Source organism: Aspergillus affinis (genome assembly GCF_023601865.1).
Source record: "Aspergillus affinis strain CMG 70 chromosome Unknown NODE_64_length_189858_cov_85_443443, whole genome shotgun sequence".
Lineage (NCBI taxonomy): Eukaryota > Fungi > Ascomycota > Eurotiomycetes > Eurotiales > Aspergillaceae > Aspergillus > Aspergillus affinis.
The window spans coordinates 126,524-143,233 of record NW_026515845.1 but is presented as its reverse complement, the minus strand read 5'-3'; the positions used below and the strand labels follow the sequence as shown (position 1 = coordinate 143,233).

The 16,710-nt window shown below is 52.6% G+C and overlaps 6 protein-coding genes across 6 annotated transcripts; 4 read left to right on the top strand and 2 right to left on the bottom strand.

Annotated features, from left to right (window-relative positions):
• Window positions 1-2,041: 2,041 nt before the first annotated feature.
• Window positions 2,042-4,160, top strand: KD926_009185 (putative plasma membrane antiporter; the record flags this gene model as incomplete). The annotated part of the gene is made up of 9 exons (XM_053101796.1): window positions 2,042-2,090; window positions 2,144-2,212; window positions 2,265-2,371; window positions 2,438-2,611; window positions 2,676-3,076; window positions 3,139-3,187; window positions 3,252-3,618; window positions 3,678-3,779; window positions 3,829-4,160. The coding sequence occupies 9 exons, from the start codon at window positions 2,042-2,044 to the stop codon at window positions 4,158-4,160; spliced, it is 1,650 nt and encodes a 549-aa protein (XP_052954696.1).
• A 641-nt stretch (window positions 4,161-4,801) lies between these two features.
• On the top strand, window positions 4,802-8,894 carry KD926_009184 (FAD-binding domain-containing protein; the record flags this gene model as incomplete). Its single annotated transcript, XM_053101795.1, has 11 exons — window positions 4,802-4,855; window positions 4,908-4,952; window positions 5,030-5,077; window positions 5,131-5,591; window positions 5,646-6,063; window positions 6,116-6,189; window positions 6,245-6,322; window positions 6,991-7,189; window positions 7,245-7,498; window positions 7,555-7,784; window positions 7,843-8,894. 11 exons carry the CDS (start codon window positions 4,802-4,804, stop codon window positions 8,892-8,894), a joined length of 2,913 nt encoding a protein of 970 aa, XP_052954695.1.
• Window positions 8,895-10,587: 1,693 nt separating this feature from the next.
• Window positions 10,588-11,379, bottom strand: KD926_009183 (uncharacterized protein; the record flags this gene model as incomplete). The annotated part of the gene is made up of 1 exon (XM_053101794.1): window positions 10,588-11,379. One exon carries the CDS (start codon window positions 11,377-11,379, stop codon window positions 10,588-10,590), a length of 792 nt encoding a protein of 263 aa, XP_052954694.1.
• Window positions 11,380-11,813: 434 nt separating this feature from the next.
• KD926_009182 (LLM class flavin-dependent oxidoreductase) lies at window positions 11,814-13,142 on the bottom strand (the record flags this gene model as incomplete). The annotated part of the gene is made up of 1 exon (XM_053101793.1): window positions 11,814-13,142. One exon carries the CDS (start codon window positions 13,140-13,142, stop codon window positions 11,814-11,816), a length of 1,329 nt encoding a protein of 442 aa, XP_052954693.1.
• A 617-nt stretch (window positions 13,143-13,759) lies between these two features.
• KD926_009181 (uncharacterized protein) lies at window positions 13,760-14,379 on the top strand (the record flags this gene model as incomplete). The annotated part of the gene is made up of 3 exons (XM_053101792.1): window positions 13,760-13,847; window positions 13,907-14,062; window positions 14,240-14,379. The coding sequence occupies 3 exons, from the start codon at window positions 13,760-13,762 to the stop codon at window positions 14,377-14,379; spliced, it is 384 nt and encodes a 127-aa protein (XP_052954692.1).
• A 746-nt stretch (window positions 14,380-15,125) lies between these two features.
• On the top strand, window positions 15,126-16,665 carry KD926_009180 (glycoside hydrolase family 76 protein; the record flags this gene model as incomplete). Its single annotated transcript, XM_053101791.1, has 4 exons — window positions 15,126-15,225; window positions 15,281-15,528; window positions 15,589-16,038; window positions 16,096-16,665. 4 exons carry the CDS (start codon window positions 15,126-15,128, stop codon window positions 16,663-16,665), a joined length of 1,368 nt encoding a protein of 455 aa, XP_052954691.1.
• Window positions 16,666-16,710: the final 45 nt, after the last annotated feature.

Here is a 16,710-nt window from a genome sequence, read left to right as displayed (position 1 = left end):
AACAGCGATAGGCGAACGTTATATGAAAGCCCGACCCACCAGAAAGAGAAGATGGGAGGACATCAAAGATCCGGGTCCCATGCAATTCTGACATCATGAGTCGTTGGACTGTTTGGTCCCCGGGTCGTCATTAAAGCTCAATCATGGTGCAAACCGTGGATTGCCAGAGTTTATCATGGATGTTCGTAGGCGCGAAGGATAAGCATTGAGCCTGGATTTGGCGTAGTCGTGGTGTCATTTGAGAACGTGATAACTTAAGTCCTCCCGCAAGGCGTCATGGCCAAGGGCGCGGATGTCGATGACATCACCTGCCATGCGTCTGCTCCCGATGGGAGAAGAAAAAGAACCTGCAGGTATTCTCTTGGTTTGTGCATGTAACATCGAGGAAAGATGAGGACAATTGGGGGAATGAGAAGAAAAGAGGGTGTGGGTGATGATGGTGATGGGAGGGGATGGTCACGGGTCTCACGGGTCGGAAGAGATAAACTACTAACTAACTAGGTAGTTAGTTATGCACGTAACATGACTCAGCTATGCAATCTTGTGCCGCTTCCACCAACGTCCGTTGATTGCTCCTTTTCGCCCTGCTATTTAGTCCAAACATTCATACACACCGGCAAACCCACAAAGGTTACGGAGGAGAAATCCAAAAGACTTTCAAAGAATTCAGCAAAGAAGACCAATATTGCCCATCCTCAACAGGTTAGTCGACAGAAAGACCTCGGGAAAAGTTGCTGGTTTGCAGAGCGAAGAACAACGTGCCTGAGACCTGTCGGGCTGATCGAGGGGTCTGAAGTTCTGGTGTTCTATTTTAAAAGACGGTCGCTCTAAAAAAGTTTCATGCCCAGAGTCAGCCAAGCACGATGGACTGCATCATATCCTGAGACCTCACGAAGAGTCCTTGTGGACATAAGCATCAAGCAATTGGCTGGATACACCAAACATGCAGGATAAATGGTAACTGCAGAGCCTGGTATCCAATGGCAAAGGCGTACGGATCTGAAGATTGTCTGAATTCCTTTAGCTTCTCGATTCAGAAGGTCTAGATAGACCGCCAAGTTCTGCTCAGCCATGGCGCTCGGGTATGGCTGAGATTCCAGAATAGCAATAGCATATCGCGCCAGCTCAGGTTGTATCGCGTTTCTTCAACATCAGTAAAAGATTGAGTGAGCCGGCAGCTTTTTCTCATATGAAGCCATGATAAGGGTCACTCTCATTCATGTGGGATGGAGTCGGGACTCGGGAAAGAGACAAATGCCACCCAATAACAGGAAAAGGGAAAGTATGTTGTTCCGTTGAGGAGCGAGCCACAACTTTCCCCCTTCCTCCCCATAAATGACGTCGTGGAAGAGGGAAGGTCGGTTAGCGAGTTAGCAACACATGAACCAGCAAGGACCAGAGCGGTTGACAGACACACTCCACAACCATCCCCCCGGCGATCAGGAAACGAGGTTACACCGAATCCTCCCGAATAGCGTCATTTGGAGCAAGAGGCCCTACCGCTGATCGGCTCTGGGCAGCGTCGGGCGGAGATCTTGGCTAAAGATGATTTGATCAACGAGCGACTGGGCGGACGTCTTGGCGAGAATGCCGCGGTGGTCTGTTGCTTGCCAAGAGCGCAGCATTACCAGCCCTATTGGGTGGCCAAGCTCTGTTACGTTGGCGTCTGATGTTGGAAAAGAAAATGCCATGGGATCAGGGGCTTGTTGATCAGCAGGAACTGCGCTGCCTGTCCGGTGAGAAGTAGGGCACAGGAGAACGACAGATAGGTAGGAAAAAAAAAAAAAAAAAAAAAAAAAAAAGAAAAAGAAAAGGCGCACAAGCTAGTTCCCCATGCAGGGTCATGGTACCTACCCATGATACCGTTTTTCTATCTCCTGAGGATCAGGATATTTCTTTTAGGCATCTTTCTGCGTGGCGTGTCATTTCATTGAGTGTATATCTGTGCCTTCCGTTTGATTAAATACCCCTTGGTGGTCTCTTGGACATTCCCGCCCTGCAAACCCATAGCGCCTGTACTCACGACACATACTTCCTGAAGATGCCCACGCTGGACGTGAGTGAGTTAAATGTGGTGATCGCAGTTCTGGGTATGTTCTTCGTCGCTCTCATCCTGGTCCGCGAGCTCTAACATAGACGACAGGAGGGTTCATGCTCCTCTACGGCGTCATTTCTGTTAAGATAAAGAGGTTCTGGTATTTGGGGGAAGCTTGTAAGTATTGTCCGTGTCCTTGACACAGACCATTCTGCTTAGCAATACCCAGTACCAGCGGTCCTAGTGGGCATCATTTTGGGTCCCGCAGCAGCGAGATTGCTGGATGCAACAGAATGGGGGTCCGCCGTCAGGGACCAACAGGAAGCAATTACTTTGGTACGTAACTGATCCCATCTTTCCCTTCGGTGGAACTGGTTGGTGGGATCGCTGATCGATTATTAGGGCCTTTGCCGCGTCGCTATTGGAGTGCAATTAGTGATGGCCGGCTACCAACTACCGGCCCAATACCAACGCTACCATTGGAAAGAAATGTTCATTTGCCTGATTCCCAACATGACTTTGATGTGGCTGCTCACCTCGGGATGCGTGATGGCTTCCATCCCCGACATGCCATTTGTAAGAGGACGCGATAGACCCTGACCCTGAATGGTTCCAGCTAACCTGATTTGATGTTCTCTAGGTGTCTGCTTTGGTAATCGGCTCTTGCGTCACCTGCACAGACCCAATTCTGTCCCAGGCCGTAGCGAAAGGACCGTTTGCCGACAAATACGTGGCGCGCGAGTTACGCGAGATCATTTCCTCCGAGGCGGGCATCAATGACGGGTTTGGGTTCCCTTTTCTCATGCTAGCCACATACATCATGCGACATGCACAAGGCGAAGGATATCACGGGTCCCAAGACTCACATGCCAGTCACCTGCTGGCAAGGGCAGGCGATGTAGGCCGTCAGGGTGGGGGTGTCGGGGAAGCGCTGGGCAACTGGGTGGTTGAAACATGGCTCTACTACGTAGTGCTGGGGGCTGTGTATGGTGTGGTGGTAGGATATGCCGCGCTTCATGCGTTGCGGTTCACGCTGCGGCGGTCAGTGACGGTCAAATGGGCACAAATGAGAGAGAAAGAATTGAAAGCTAACTGCGCTGCAGGAGGTGGATTGACAGCGAAAGCTATCTTCTCTTTCCTACAGCCCTTGGAGTAAGTATGGCCCCAGAAGAGATACTAGCGAGCTTTTCACTGATCATTCGTGACTTCATCATAGCTCTTTATACTGGGCACATGTGGTTGCATCGGCACTAACGATCTAATTGCCTGCTTCTGCGCCGGTAGCGCTCTGAACTGGGACGGGGGCTTTCTGGCGGAGACGGAGGCCCGCCATGACGAGGTCAACGCCAGTATCGACGTTCTGCTCAACTTCGGCGGGTTCATGTACATCGGAGCCGTCTTTCCATGGGATGAATTTCACCAGCCGGATCTGACGGGAATCACCTACCCTCGCTTAATTCTCCTGGGGGTGATGGTATTGCTCCTGCGACGCATCCCCAGCATCCTGCTCCTCTACAAGCTAATGCCGCGAGTGTGCAAGAACTGGAAAGAAGCCCTGTTTATGGGGTATTTCGGACCTATCGGTGAGAGCGTAGCAGTCGTATGTCAAAGACAGGCCTAGCTGACGAACATATCACATTAGGTATCGGGGCCGTTTTCTATGTCGAGCATACGCGGCATCTCTTTCCTAAGCCCGGCGATGGTGACGAGGCAGAGGCTCAACTGATGCGCACTATTGGACCGAGTAGGTACACAAACGTGTTCTCATAATCCCTAAGCTAATACACCTACAGTGGTTTACTGGCTCGTATTCTTCTCTATATTCGTCCACGGGCTCTCCATTCCCGCCCTTAACGCCATTTATACCGCTGCCGGCGTGCCCCCAGTGGTAGACCCTTCGGGTCCAGCCGAGATCCGGCCATTGTCAGCGAATCAAGCTCTGCCGAAGAACAGCTACATGAATGCAAAACGGCGATCAATCATGTTGTTCAATCGCTTTTCTCGCGCGAACTATCCTGGCAATCTGGGCTGGGAGCTGCCATTTGTCCACGATGACGGACGGGAACGACCCAGTGTGCCCAACCCCCCAACATTTCACCTGCAAAGCATGGGGAATCCAATATAACCTGTCCAGCTATGGCATTACCTTTTTTCTGTACATCACGATTTAAAATTTTGTTCTAGATTTCGGCCTTGTTATCATAGCCTTTGTTGAGACCAATAAATGACATCATTACCTCACTGTCCACAATGTAAAACTAATCACTCAGATTTTACAACCGCTCGTATACATCTTAGATGTCTAAAGGGACGTAGAAATATTATTTTCGCCTGAACGGAGATGGACTCGAACTCTCAAGGCTTGGACTTTCATTTCGACAGGTGACATCGCGGAAATGGAAGAGTTTCTGCACGCCCGTGACTTACGCAGATGTTACGGATGAAGCCGCCAAGCCTCGCCATATAAAAATGGCCTAAGAGACTTTTGCTTCCTGAGGTTGCATGATGAAAATATCTATGAACGGCAGCTTGCACCTGAGGAATACCGGTGGTGCCTTGATGCCTTGTGCCATGCCGGGCCTCGGATCAGATAAGAGGTGCCACTGCCGTGTCCGCCAATCAAAGAGCCGGGCCTAAACCATTTTCCGCCAGGCGGTCTTATCAGATCAACTACTTAAGAGACTATCCCACGCTCGAGTCTTTCATCGACATCTCTATGTTCATCTGTACCCCTACTTTGACTCACCATCGAAGTTCCACTGCCCTATGGCTAATACACTACGCAATATCATTGTGGTGGGAGGCTCATACGTGGGCAAGGTAAGTCTCTGCTGATGTCATTATCCTTCTATGTGATTACTCACTTTGTCAGAGTACCGCTCAAGAGTTGGCCCGCGTGGTTCCGGAAACACATCGGGTAAGAATAACCTTTCATCTATCTTGTGAATATGCGCTTCTGAAAGGTCACTGACTGATTGCTCATTCACCCACCAGGTCTTGTTGATCGAGCCCCACAGTCATTTTCACCACCTTTTCACCTTCGTAAGACAAATGGCCACCACTATGCCTATTCTTCGCGCTAACCCCCATCCCAGCCCCGTTTTGCTGTCATTCCTGGCCAAGAACATAAGGCTTTCATTCCATATACTGGTCTCTTTGCTCGTTCGAGTCAGCATGCCGTAATCCAGGCCCGTGCCCTTTCAGTTCAGGCCCAACAGGTCCTCCTCGACCGCGCATGGCAGGGATCACGTTCTATCTCCTTCGACTATCTTGTTGTGGCAACGGGAACCCGCCTTGCACAACCGGCTGGCATGAAGAATGACGACAAATCATCATCCGTGACATACTTGCAGAAGCACCAGGCCGATGTTCAACGGTCCCGGTCCATCCTTATTGTGGGCGGCGGGGCTGTCGGGGTGCAGATGGCAACGGATCTGAAGGAAAGATTTCCAGAGAAAGAGGTCACTGTGGTGCAATCACGAAGACAGTTAATGCCAGGCTTCCATGAACAGCTGCACGCTCTCGTCAAAGAGCGATTTGACGACCTGGATGTCCGGTAAGTTCTTCAAAACACGTTTCTCTGAGGGGTAAAATAGCTGATTCGACATAGGCTTGTGACAGGATCGCGAGTTGTGGTGCCAGAGGGCGGCTTTCAAAACGATGGACAGTCATTCAATGTCGAGCTCACCGACGGATCGCGGATTTCCACCGAATTCGTTATCCTGGCTACCGGTCAAACGCCTAACAACCACCTGGTTAAGGATCTTATTCCGTCAGCTTCGGAGCCTCTGATAAACCCTGACAACGGCTTCATTCGGATTCGGCCGACGATGCAATTCCAAGACCCCCAATACTCCAACCTCTTCGCCGTCGGCGATATTGCAGACACCGGGCTGCGCAAGGCGGCCCGTCCCGGTTCGGCACAGGCAGCGGTCGTCGCGCAAAACATCCAGGCGATGATCGAGGGTCGTAGCCCGGAAGAGACATTCCCACGAATGCCGGCAGCAATTCACCTAACCCTGGGCATGGTGGGCCTCCCATTATTTGCTTGTCCCATTATCCGATCGCTGACCCTCGCAGAAATACAACGTCATCTTTCGAAACCCAAACGAGGCCGAAGGACAGACTGAGCCGACGATTTTCAAAAAGGATGAGTGAGTCACGGGAACCCTACTGTGAACCGAAAACGTTTATACTAATGATGCCCAGTGGTCAAGAGGATATGAACGTGGAGGGATTCTGGCAGAGATTGGGCGTAGAAGTCAGCACTCCCAACCAGTACCATCTGTGAGGTCAAAGAGCGACTATGACGCTGTTACTGTTATGAGATAGATTGCATAGATTTAGATACGAGAAATTTCATACCCACTTCATCGAATCACGCGACACTCACCCGATCTTTGTCAACCTATCTTTTTTTGTTAAAATTGAAATTAAAATTAAACTCCCGATTTTGCCATATATCAGGTTTGAATTATAGCGCACGATGCAGCTGGATGAAACAGAAGCCAGCATACCGAGGCTGATGTAAGATCGGCAATTCTTGTCAATGCCGAACGTCCCAAAATTGGGTTACATTTTTGCGACGACACGGTGCTGTACCGGCAGATCCTCGGATCACCAACATTCAGGTCTCATCCTGCAACACAAATCATGCGAGCCGTGTTTCAAGCAGAGATCGAGGTGGTTTTGGGCTACCCAGAATGCCGAAACGCCATTACGCTGGACCGAGGAATTTTATTGGGACAATATCTGATACCGCATATTCGCAAGAACAAGGTGGAAAACGACACTTTTAGGATAAATAATCGTCTCCTCCCTTGGATCTAGGAGTCTTGGATGAACAGGCACTCGCCAACGGGTTTATCAGTCATAAGAGAAATGTACTGGCATGCCACTTTTTCTTTGATCGCTGCTTGGGGAATAATTCCCATCGCATGCGCGACCTCGTTGAGTTCAATCAATGATTCCACCTGGGAGGCCTTCAATAGCAGCGTCTCCGGCAGGCTGCGCGACGGACAACCAATGCTAGCCCCGTGCTACACCTACTTCAACGGTCATGCCCAGTTTCCTAACCACGAGGAGTGTTCGGCGTTGCAGTCGCATCGGTCGGATAGTGACTTTGTCTCGGATCATTTTGGCGGTTATCAAAACGTTAGCCCCTGGTGAGAGCGTGCTATATGGCTGGAAGCTGCTAACAGTGAACTAGGTGAATTGGGGCTCATGTCAAGCGACGGGTCAGTTCTGTGCCTTCGGATCGCTACTGAACCCCGACCTGGTCACCCCGGTGACCCGACAGTGTTCCCAGGGCAGCGTGCCGTCCAAATATCTGGAAGTACACACGGTTGAGGATGTACAGAAAGGGCTGGTATTTGCCAAAAAGCAAAACCTGAAGTTGGTGATCAAGAACACCGGGCATGATTTCAAAGGTCGCAGCTCAGCACCGGATTCTTTCGCTTTGTGGTGAGTTCCATCCTTTGTTCACGGCCGTGAGATACTGAAGGGATCGAACCCCACAGGACACACCTTTACCAGCCCCCAATTACACTGCAGAAGAGCTTCACTCCAGAGGGATGCTTGTCGCCCGTGGGAGACACGATTTCATTCGGTGCAGGCCAACAGTTTCAGGGGATTTACGAGTTTGCACATAAACATAACTACCGCGTGGTTGGTGGCACATCCAGTAGCGTTGGCGCGGCTGGTGGCTGGATCACTGGTGGAGGACATAGTATGCTGTCTAATGAGCTTGGTATAATGCATGACTTATTCAGACTCCAGTGACAAGATATACTGATTGATGATGACAGGTCTTGGCGTGGACAACGCTCAACAGCTCAAGGTTGTCCTGCCCAACGGCACCTATGTCACGGCCAACCGATGTCAGAACCAAGACATCTTCTTTGCCCTTAGGGGAGGCGGAGGAGGAACCTTTGGTGTAGTGATGGAAATGGCCACCCTAGTGCACGAAGAAAAGCCGATGCAGCTGGCCCAGGTGTCCTTGGCCAGCAGCGATGCTGCCAGCGCAAAGACATTTCTCTCAATCCTGGTGGCCAACGCCGATAAATGGGCATCCGAAGGCTGGGGAGGATACATCTCGCCAGGGGTCCTGGGAAGCTATATTTCGAATCTGGTCTTGGCAACCTCCATGCTCAATCATTCCGAGGCCGAGGCGTCCATGAAGCCGGTGCTCGAGTTTGCCCGACAGAGTGGCACAATTGCGCAGGCAAATGTCACCACAGTTGACACTTTTTTCGGAATCCTCAAGGGGTTTGCAGCTGTCGAAAAGCTTGGACAACCCAGCGGCTCGCTGGCCATGTCGTCCCGCCTGGTGCGGCGAGAGTCATTCGTTGGCAATGACAACCAGCGGCGGCTCTCGTCGATTCTAAATGACATTCTTACCAGCAGTCAGGAGAACAGCTTGCTGTCTATCTCGCCCTTATTCATCAGCGTTACTGCACCTACCGTGTACTCAAAGCGTCTACCGCGATCAGATCAGCCTGGAGGCCCCGGGGCTTCGTCGGTCACGCCTGCTTGGCGTGACACCCTGTGGCACGTTATCCACCTGCATCCCTATGATGGCCTTGTCACGCAGCCTAGCCTTGTCAACCGGATTTGGCAGTCTACTCACGATGCCCTGGGCGCCTTGCGAGATTTCACCCCGGGCTCCGGGGCTTATCAGAATGAAGCCGACCCTTTCGAGCCGGATCCGATCGAGGCGTTTTGGGGCCAGGAAAACTACCGCCATCTACTTCAGATCAAAAAAAGGGTGGATCCGACTAATTTGTTGACCGTGCATCAAGGGGTAGGATGGGACCAAAGAGACGAGAGGTATCAATGCTACCCTGAAGTCTCAATCTGATGTGTGAACGCCATGAACATTTGAACGAACGAAGTCTAACGAATTCAGTGAGACAAGAGACTCTGGATTGAGATTGGGACTCTAGTAGACCGGAACAAGCTACAGGTCCAATGGTAAGGTTTGACAGGTTACAATGAAAGGAGATTCAACTTCAAGTTGGCAGTGAAATTCATTGCCCAAGGAATAGAATTAAGGTATATGTTTCAGGTGTACGACCCTATCGTGTGAATTATTTGGGGCTCTTAAGCACCTCGCAGGTGGCTTTCCAGCAGCCCTCTCGAGGGTCATGGCGGTTCATTTAGTTTCCCGGCTTGCAAACGCCCTGTTTCGCGTCTTTCTTTTGCTGTTTTATAATCCATTAGTCTTTCGTCTCCGCAAGCCGGCCGCATAAGGTTTACATACCAAGCAGAACCCTCCCTTTTCGCAAATACCCATGTTTCCGTCCTTTGTACAGGGTTGGCCGACAGGAATCTTTGTCAAGTGGTCAGCTCCATTGCTCAATCAAACAGGGTGGTCGACTGAGAATTTACCGTCTTTTGTTTAGCGTCCGCCGCAGGCATGGCAAGGGCAGCGCCAATGAGGGTAAAGGTGGTAAGGAAGGAAATTTTCATTGTTGTGGTTGAATGAGTGAATGTTAGACGGAATGGAGAAATGAATGAATGTGTGTTCAAGAGTTGAGATTGTCCTGGTTTCCTACGTTCCATTGAGAGGTATTTATCTTCCTCTGGGTGCCCGAGCAGCCAGTCTGGACGGAGATCCAGAATGCTTCCTGTCCAGCGGTCCACCATGCCGAGGCGGACTTACGTGTTTGATCAATAGTGGTTATTGAGATGAATGCAATGATCATCTGGTCGAAAACTGGATAGGGGTACAGGAGGAGATTATTTTGCTCATCAGCTACCATACCCCTCGGCACGTATCGTGTTGTGCTTGCATCTAGCATGGGGGTAGGAACCTCTTAACCACTCATCCTTTCTCAATTTTTTTTTCTTTTGCCCCTTCTCCAATTCTAATGCTTCCTTGAGGTGTTTACTTTCTATCATTTTTTGACAGGGCGACCCTTGTTCGTGCAGAATGGGCCCCAGGCATTGCGGGCGGCCGGAAGCGCCTGCCGATGATCGTCGCCTCGTGGAGCGAAGCTATAGTCTAAACACACCTTGGGCAATGATGATCATGATTTGGACCTTGGCCGACGTAACTCAGACCAGGAACTTTTCTGGTTTCTATTTATTCTCGGCTCAATGGCTCACACTTCCCAGAGGGCGGGGTTGGATACGTTGGTGGAGCTTGACTGGAAACTTCCATGTTTTTATAATCAGCATTCGCCATTCTTCCTAGTAGAGTGGACAACCGCGGGTCTGGTAGACGATCCCAATCCCCTAGTGTCCTTGAAGTGCAACTTACGGAGTACATACAGCACACATAGTACTTCGTAAGCATCCCCTTAAGGCGTGTCAATATCCGCCCATCCGCAAGCAGCGGGAAACACGTGGACTATGCTGTTCCTTGTGCTATCTGGAACACACATGCTCTCTTCCCCTTTCCGAGCTCTAGAACGCGCATGCCCAGTTCCATTTTGGGTCCGTAATATGTAGGCTCCTGATGATCGGCTAGTCTACTCAGGGATGCTTTGACACAACACGATGAATCATTCAGTCCCCATGGGTCTAGTTACCGAGTAAAACAATTTCCCTCAGGAGTCGCGTGCTGCGTCGAGGGACTCGAGGAATTGCATGCTTGGCAACAGGGCATTTACCAGCTGCTTCTGGTGCCAGTTCCGTTTGTACGCTTCCTTGCTCTCCTCTGTCTCGTCCGTCCCGAACTGAAGCCCAAACGCCCCCGCCCAGTTGTCATAGGTTGTTGCAGGCTTGCGATGGCATACACCACACAGAATCCTTTTGAAACACTCGCTGGTAAATCCCGCCCGCGGAAACACTCGCATCACGGCATGATACTCATCCTCGCTGATCAGGTTCTGCTTTCCGGGACCGTTGGGATAATTCGGTCCCCTAAAGTCGGCTGCCACGCCCATTTGGGTGAGTGCTACTTCCGGTGCTGCATGCAAGGCGATGGAGGAGGTGGCATGCAAAGCGATGGCGTCCCAGACTCGTTGGACGCTGGCTTCTCCCCAGACTCCATGGACATCGGGGGTGTGCTCATGGTTTCGCACGTAATCTTCGATGAAATCACGCGCTATATTGGCCCCGTCAACTTCGAAGCGTTTGTCGACCGATAGCAACTCGGAAGAACTGGCGAGCCCCATATCGTGGAAGATGCATGCGACCACCACGATAGTCATATTTGGCGGCTTTGTAACGAATTGCGGGAGCTTCCGGGCTATAATTAGGGCCCAATAAGCAGCGCGAACTTGGTGGTTGTAGACTGCCTCGTCGCAATGTTTCTTGACATAATCGAAAGCCGCGCTCGCGATGGGCGAGCCTGGGAAAACGAGACTAAGTTCGGGAATATCTGGGAGACTTGCCATGCTAAAACGTGTGAATGGAGAAGGTCGGTAGATGGAAGAGAAGAAGGGAGGAAGGGAGGAAGGGAGGAAGAGAGAAGAGAGAAGAGGGAGGCGAGGAAGCACGCAAGGGAGCTTCAATCATGTGAGCGGGGTATGGCTTCCCCTCGTCTTCTTTTCTTTTTTCTCTCTCTCCTCTCTTTCCTTCCGTATCAGTATCTAGGTCATACTCCGTCGATCGACAGAATCCTCATGGTCTGTCTGATTGTACATAACACTCTCCCAAGGGATTTTTGCCGTCGTCCCGTGGTCTAGCAATATCGCTAGCTTCGGATTGAAATAGAGAAAAAAAAGCGCTCAATTTAGAAAAAGCCCGCAGGGGGTCACATCATATGTACAGCAGATCAAGCTCCATCTCTCGCTCGCCAACACCGTCACATAGTCATAACTTCATCATGTTACTCAAAATACCGATTCGTTGGACGCGGAAGTCCGAGATGCTCGCGCAACGTCGTGCCTTCATAGTCGCGACGGAAGAGACCACGGCGTTGCAACTCGGGGACCAGTCGCTGGGTGACGTCGTCTAGACCTTGCGGCAGGAAGGGAAATGTGACGGTAAAGCCGTCAGCAGCCTCGGTCGCTAACCAAGTCTCCCACTCATCGGCGATCGTCTCGGGGGTGCCCACAAAGGCCAGTCCGGAGTAACCGCCGTATCGCTGGGCGAGTTGTCGGACGGTCAATCCTTCCTCTCGCGCCACCTGTAGCACGGCCGCGCGGCTTGTTTTGCTGGCATTTGTCTCGGGCAGGTCGGACGGTAAAGGCCCATCTGGATCAAAGGCTGACGCATCGGTTCCCAGAGCCACCGACAGGGACGCAACGGTGCTATCGTAGTGCACCAAGCTGTCGACCTCAAGTCGCTTGGCCTTCGCCTCTTCCACCGTGTCCCCCACCACTACAAAGGCCGCGGGCAGGATCTTCAGATGGTTAGGATTACGACCGGCCGCTTTGGCGCGTCCCTTGATGTCAGCGTACAACGCCTGGGCTGCGTCCAAATCGCGTGGGGAGCAAAACACCGCCTCGGCCGTTTCGGCGGCCAGCTGTCGCCCGGGCTCGGATTGTCCGGCCTGCACAATCACTGGCCAGCCTTGAACGGGTCGGGCAATGTTCAAGGGCCCGCGAACCTTGAGCTCGTCCCCCTTATGGTTCAACACGTGCAATTTCTCGGGATCAAAGTATAGACCGGTTGCCTGGTCCCGGATGAACGCATCGTCAGCGAAGCTATCCCACAGTCCAGTCACCACATCGTAGAATTCTCGCGCCCGCTTGTAGCGATCTGCATGCTCGACGTGCTCGTCCAGTCCGAAGTTCTTGGCCGACTCGGGGTTGCCGGTGGTCACGATATTCCAGGCAGCCCGGCCGTTACTGAGATGGTCAAGGGAGGCAAAGCGACGGGCAATGTGGAAGGGCTCGTCGTAGGTGGTCGAAGCGGTCGCTGCCAGTCCGATCCTGTCGGTCACTACCGACAACGCCGAGAGCAAAGTGAACGGCTCAAAGGAGGTGACGGTGTGACTGCGTCTCAGAGCCTCAATTGGCATGTTCAGGACAGCCAGATGATCGGCCATGAAGAAGGCATCGAATTTGGCGTCTTCCAACTTTCGAATGAAGGACTTGAGATGCGCAAGGTTGAAATTAGCGTCAGGAAAGGCACCCGGATACCGCCAGGCGCCGCTGTGCAAGCTCACCGGCCGCATGAATGCAGTCAGATGGAGAGATTTGGATTGTGTCATGTTGGGTTTCTTGTCACGATAAAGTCAGGACAGCTATAGGCAGATATAGGGAGATTGATATCAATGTGAGAAGCGAGAGGGGGGATTTTTGGTCGGTGATAAATGCCGGCGAGGGGTTGCGATGACAAATCCTAATATTTCCTAGAATCCGATCACGACATTCTCGTGCTTTGAACGTGATCTCCACCGCATTGTATTTTGTATTTGAGACCTCAGTCAACGGTCAATAGTCCACGCTAACCCATGCAACCTGCAGTCATGCCGTGGTCGATCCGGTCCAGGGACCTTGGCTACCTCGATGAGAATGGTTGTTGCAGGTGAGGTACTTCTCGGGCCGAAAGCCCAGCACCAACGACTTAGTATCTCTTTATTAGAGACACTAGGCCCCGATAGTCGGGCTTAAGCCTTGAAAGGTCGCATGCTAAGCATTTGGATTTGCGGGAATAGTTCTCCGATCCGCGACTCAAAGTCCGGCATGCCGGTATCAGCTTTTGCCTGATCGTGGCTATAAAGAGCTCGAGATTCTCGTGTAAACACACTCTCTCACCCGACTTGCTTGTAGAGTTACGATCTGTCCTGTTCCCCTTGTCCGCTAGCACCGCTATCCCAGTCCCAGGATGACCTCCAACGCTCTGTCTCTTTGCTGCACGGTCGGCTCCCTGCACGAGGGGGAGGCTAGGGGAGAAAACAGAGACATTGGACCCAGTAAGTAATTCACACCCGTGGTGACAGGTTCGAATTGACATGACTGACCAGGGCTGTAGTCTCAACCTATTTTGCTTATCCTTCCGACCGGTCTACTGAAAATGCGATCCTGATCCTGACAGACGTTATTGGCCACCGACTGATCAACGCCCGGCTGATTGCGGACCAGTTCGCCGCCCATGACTATCTTGTAGTGATGCCGGACCTTTTCGCAGGTGACTCGGTCCCGATCAATCGCCCCTTGGGGTTCAAAATCATTTGCCGCCACAGACGGAGCCCATCATTGACGCAGTGCTTCGGGAAATGCGTGACAGGTTAGGGTGTCGGCGCGTCGGAAGCGTTGATTACTGCTTTGGTGGAAAGTAAGTACGTGTGTCGCTATCTCGAGTCAGGCCGGCTAGACGCCGGATTTATCGCCCATCCCACCATGATAGAGCCCGAGGAACTCCAGGACATTGAAAGGCCCCTCAGCATTGCCGCCGCTGGTGAGTTGTTCACTCCTTCCGAGTCCGTTATGTCGTTGCTGGCCTAGTCATGTAGTCCGGGATTCCGTTTTCAAATTCTCACATGTCGAGCACAGGTTTGCGGTGCGTTGCGACGACGTGAGCCAAGCTCGCCAGAGATATTGCAAGGAACAGGCATTTGCACAGGCCGTGTCCCTGAGACACGAACGCCCGAAAAGCGGTTGCCTTGGCCCCCGATCACATGACCCTGTCTAAAAAAGGAGTCCTTCTCGGAGATCTATTTTTAGTGACTGTTCAGCAGTCAGTCAGCAGTCAACACAGAGTGAGTACACCATACGTCTTGGACATCCTCGTCCACATCAAATGACGTTGTGTGAACCAGTGCCCGTTTCCGATACTCCGTAGACTGTACTCCGTCGTACTCCGTAGGAATATTCTGTCAACGACGATCCGACTCCCCTGCCGATCCCCCGATCCTCCCACACCCGGGGCTGGCCGCGGAACAACTGGCCGCATCTAGGGGGTTAGTCCGGCCGGCGGCTAGTGCTGACAGCGGCGGTGCTGATTGGCCCAACCGGCGGCTTGGCGGCATGGGCGGCACGATCGACGATTTGCCGGTTGAGCGCCAAGGCAGGCATTGTCAGCCTTGGCGCTGAGGCCGACGCGCCCCCTTAAAATTGATGATTTGGCGCCGCTGCGACATTTGCATTTTTCTCTTCTCGAAGCCGGTCGGTCTGCGGAGAAAGACTTCCTTCCTTCCTCCATACCTGACCGACTTGTTCCCCTCCCGTAGTCTAGAGTTCCCCCCCGGACAATGCGCTTTCTGTCCGCCCGTCAACTATGCGGGGCAGCCCTGCTGCTGCTCCAGGCCCAGCCGGCCCTATCCGACCTCAGCGTCGTGGCCACCAACGATGGTAGGTCGCAACCCCCTAGTAGATGTACTTCTGTGCTAATGTGTTGCCACACCAGACTCGTTGAAGAAGGCGGGCAAGGCGATTGTTGCTCCCATGATGAAGTTCTACGCGGAGAACCAGACCGAGGGAATTCCCGGCAAGCTGACCGACACCTGGTATGTTGCCGGCAGTATGTTTATGACTCTGATTCAGTACTGGGATGTCTCCGGCGATGACTCCCAGAACAAGATCGTCTCCCATGATCTAATGTTCCAATCTGGAGAGAACTATGACTTCTTTTCTCACAACGTCAGCCAGTGGCTGGTATGAATGCCCTTTCCTGCCCGGTCGCAGCCTGCACCATGCTAACCTTGCGGCCTGCAGGGAAATGATGACCAGATGTTCTGGGGCCTAGCCGCCATCACGGCGTCTGAGGCTGGCTTCCCCGAGGTCGACGGGAAGCCCTCGTGGACTTCGCTAGCGCGTGTGGTCTTCAACATGCAGGTCGACCGCTGGGATACGGGCACCTGCGATGGCGGTCTTCGCTGGCAGATCTGGCCCTATCAGGCCGGTTACACCATGAAGAACGCAATCTCCAACGGGGGTCTGTTCGAGTTGGCCGCACGTCTCGCGCGCTTCACCAAAAACGACACCTACGCTGACTGGGCCGACAAGATCTGGGACTGGTCGGCCACCACGCCCCTGCTGCAGACCAAGAACTGGTACATCGCCGACTCCACGTCCAACGAGCGCAACTGTAAGGATGCCGGGAACGATCAGTGGACCTATAATTACGGCACTTATCTGGCCGGAGCTGCGTTTATGTACAACCACGTGAGTTTCCCTTCTCTCTTTATGCCCCACTCGACTGCAAGTTGACACGCGATGCAGACCAATGGCAACGACAAATGGCTGAAGCGAGTGAACGGTCTACTGGATTCTTCCATACAAAAATTCTTCCCGAAGAAATTCGGCGGCAACGTCATGTCCGAGGTGGCCTGCGAGCCCATCTTATCCTGCGATCGCAACCAGCTCTGTTTCAAGGGCTATCTCTCCATGTGGATGGCTTTCACCGCCATCTTGGTCCCGTCCACCGCTGAAAAAATCACCCCCCTGCTACACGGTTCTGCCGAGGCGATCGGCAAGCAGTGCTCTGGCAAATCAGACAACCTGTGCGGCGTGACTTGGGGAAAGACGACGTGGGACGGCGTGCAAGGCCTGGAGGTGCAGATGGCGGCTCTAGGTGGCATCACGGCGAGCCTGATGGTCTCCAAGACGCATCAACCGAAGACCATCGACGACAACCCCGATGCCAAAGAAACCCAGATCCCGAACAGCGGCGACTCGGATCCGTCGGAGCCCGCGCCCATCGAAACAGCCGATCGGGCCGGAGCGTGGATCCTGACAGTCATCATGATTGCCGCGGTCACTGGCGCCGTCGGCTGGCTCGTGAAATCGTGAGTACAATGACTTGTATATTTGGCCGGGGATGGCCGGCCGCGTGAC